This window comes from Pinus tabuliformis, chromosome J, assembly GCF_031772625.1.
Source record: "Pinus tabuliformis cultivar Carrire ecotype Pingquan chromosome J, CPIR1, whole genome shotgun sequence".
NCBI classification, from domain to species: Eukaryota; Viridiplantae; Streptophyta; class Pinopsida; order Pinales; family Pinaceae; genus Pinus; species Pinus tabuliformis.
In genome coordinates this window covers 618894074-618896146 of record NC_142295.1, presented here as the reverse complement: position 1 = coordinate 618896146, position 2073 = coordinate 618894074, and the positions used below count along the sequence as shown (strand labels likewise).

At 41.0% G+C, this 2073-nt stretch overlaps 1 protein-coding gene across 1 annotated transcript; it reads left to right on the top strand.

Annotated features, from left to right (window-relative positions):
* Positions 1–952: 952 nt before the first annotated feature.
* Positions 953–1786, top strand: LOC149228467 (ABC1 family protein MCP2 homolog). Its single transcript, XM_089380789.1, has 2 exons — positions 953–1255; positions 1397–1786. Exons 1-2 carry the CDS (start codon positions 953–955, stop codon positions 1784–1786), a joined length of 693 nt encoding a protein of 230 aa, XP_089236915.1.
* Positions 1787–2073: the final 287 nt, after the last annotated feature.

Genomic DNA, 2073 nt, shown 5'->3' with positions numbered 1-2073 from the left:
TGGCCAAAGTCACTGGACTCTTTGCTGTATCAGATACAAAAGTGACTTTTCTACTTGTTTATTCTTTCACATTATCTCTGATTACTATGGCATTTGCATTAAGCACAATGTTTTCAAAGGTCAGGACAGCAATAAGTGTCTCTGGAGCTGCGTCTTTTCTTGGAGGATCCATGAGAATGACCGTGTCTTTTTGTGTCATTATGGTCGAAATCACAAACAATCTGCAGCTTTTGCCCCTGATTATGCTAGTTCTTCTCATATCTAAGGCTATTGGTGATGTTTTTAATGGAGGATTTTATGAAGAGCAAGCTCGGCTGAGAGGTATCCCATTGCTCGAATCGAGGCCAAAACAGTATATGCGCAATATGATTGCCAAAGAAGCTTGTGTAAATCAAAAGGTTGCATATTTTCCACGTGCCGTTAAGGTTGGAGATGTAGTTGCAATGCTACAGAGCAATAGTCATAATGGTTTCCCTGTAATTGATCATCTACAAAATGGAGAAACAGAGTATCTATATATTGTAGATAAGTTTGATGGTGGCGGTGGCATCAGAGTAAAGCAGCAATATCTCTACATGGTTGCTTTAACTTAATAATCCCATATTCGTTTTTCTTCTCGGCATTCTTCAAGCGTTGTTCCATCCAGGGGTTGATTTCCATTATTGTGATAAGATGCTCTGCTAGATAGCCTGAAGCCCATTGAAAGGAGAAACCACATTCATGTTTAGATGGACGAGCACTGTTTGTTATTTACATGGTAAAGTGAGAAGAGAACAATTGCCATGAGGTTAATGCATTTAATATTATATCATTCCTTTATTTGGGGAGGTTACAGATAGTCTTTGGAGTGGGAGTCATCTCCATTGTTATATATTTTGTCCTTTAAACGAGGATTCTACTGGATGGAACTAGTCAAAGGAAAGGGAAGCAAGTGCATATCCCCTTCTTGTCAATGGGACAGGGAAGCAACTTCAGAAGGCGTTTGAAAATATTTACAGTTGCCTTGACAATATATTTGGATTACAAGACAATCCAGAAGAAGGACGAATGGATTACTGTGGATAAACGGGATGATCTATGGGAGAGAGCTCATGAACGGAATGCTAATCGCCTTCTTAGTGCCATGATTGAATTAGAAGGATTATGGGTGAAATTAGGCCAGTATCTCTCTACCCGTGCAGATGTTCTTCCCGATGTTTATATACAGCTGCTCAAGCAGTTACAGGACTCTCTTTCACCTCGTCCATTATCAGAGGTTTACTAGACCATAGAGAAAGAGTTGGGAAAGCCCAAAAGTGAAATATTTACGGATTTTGATGAAACACCTCTTGCCACAGCCTCGATAGCCCAAGTTCATCGAAGTCGTTTGAAGGATGGACGGGATGTGGTTGTAAAGGTTCAGCATAAGGGCATCAAGGATGTCATTCTTCAGGATTTGAAGAATGCTAGGACAATTGTTGAATGGATAGCCTGGGCAGAACCACAATATGATTTTAGTCCAGTGATTGATGAATGGTGTAATGAAGCACCCAAAGAACTCGACTTCAACGCAGAAGCTGAAAATACACGAAAGGTTGCCAGGAACCTTAATTATCGAAGCAGGCAGAGTGATAGTTCCGTTGCTAATTATGTTGATGTACTTATTCCTGAAGTCATCCGGTCGGCAGAAAAAGTTCTTGTTTTGGAATACATGGATGGGGTGCGGTTAAATGACAAATGTAAAACAGGGAACCACGCCAAGGCACTAGATCCGGCCCTCATTTACGCCAGAGAATATCAATCATAGGCAGAAGAATAGGATTCAATTTCTTATTTAAGACTTCAGATTTCCTTATTTGAATGGCCAGCGCATTTCCAGAGATTTGGGGCGCAGTTTGCAAAGTGGCATGCAAGATTGGATTGCCTGTAGCTTCAGCAAATGGGATTGACACCTGCCCTTCACTTCAGCCACCTGCAAACACCTGTTACCAGATGCATAAGAGTCTGCGCTCCAATTGTTAGGCTTTTTGGTTAGAGATTTACGAGGGGATAGTTATTACATGTTCTATTAATGGAATTCAAGTGAGACAGCGC

Excerpts from the sequence above, each read along its gene's own strand:
- LOC149228467 (XM_089380789.1), top strand. The coding sequence starts at position 953 with ATGGGACAGGGAAGCAACTTCAGAAGGCGTTTGAAAATATTTACAGTT. Across the intron at positions 1,256-1,396 it reads CACCTCGTCCATTATCAGAG|GTTCAGCATAAGGGCATCAA; the intron begins GTTTACTAGACC and ends GTGGTTGTAAAG.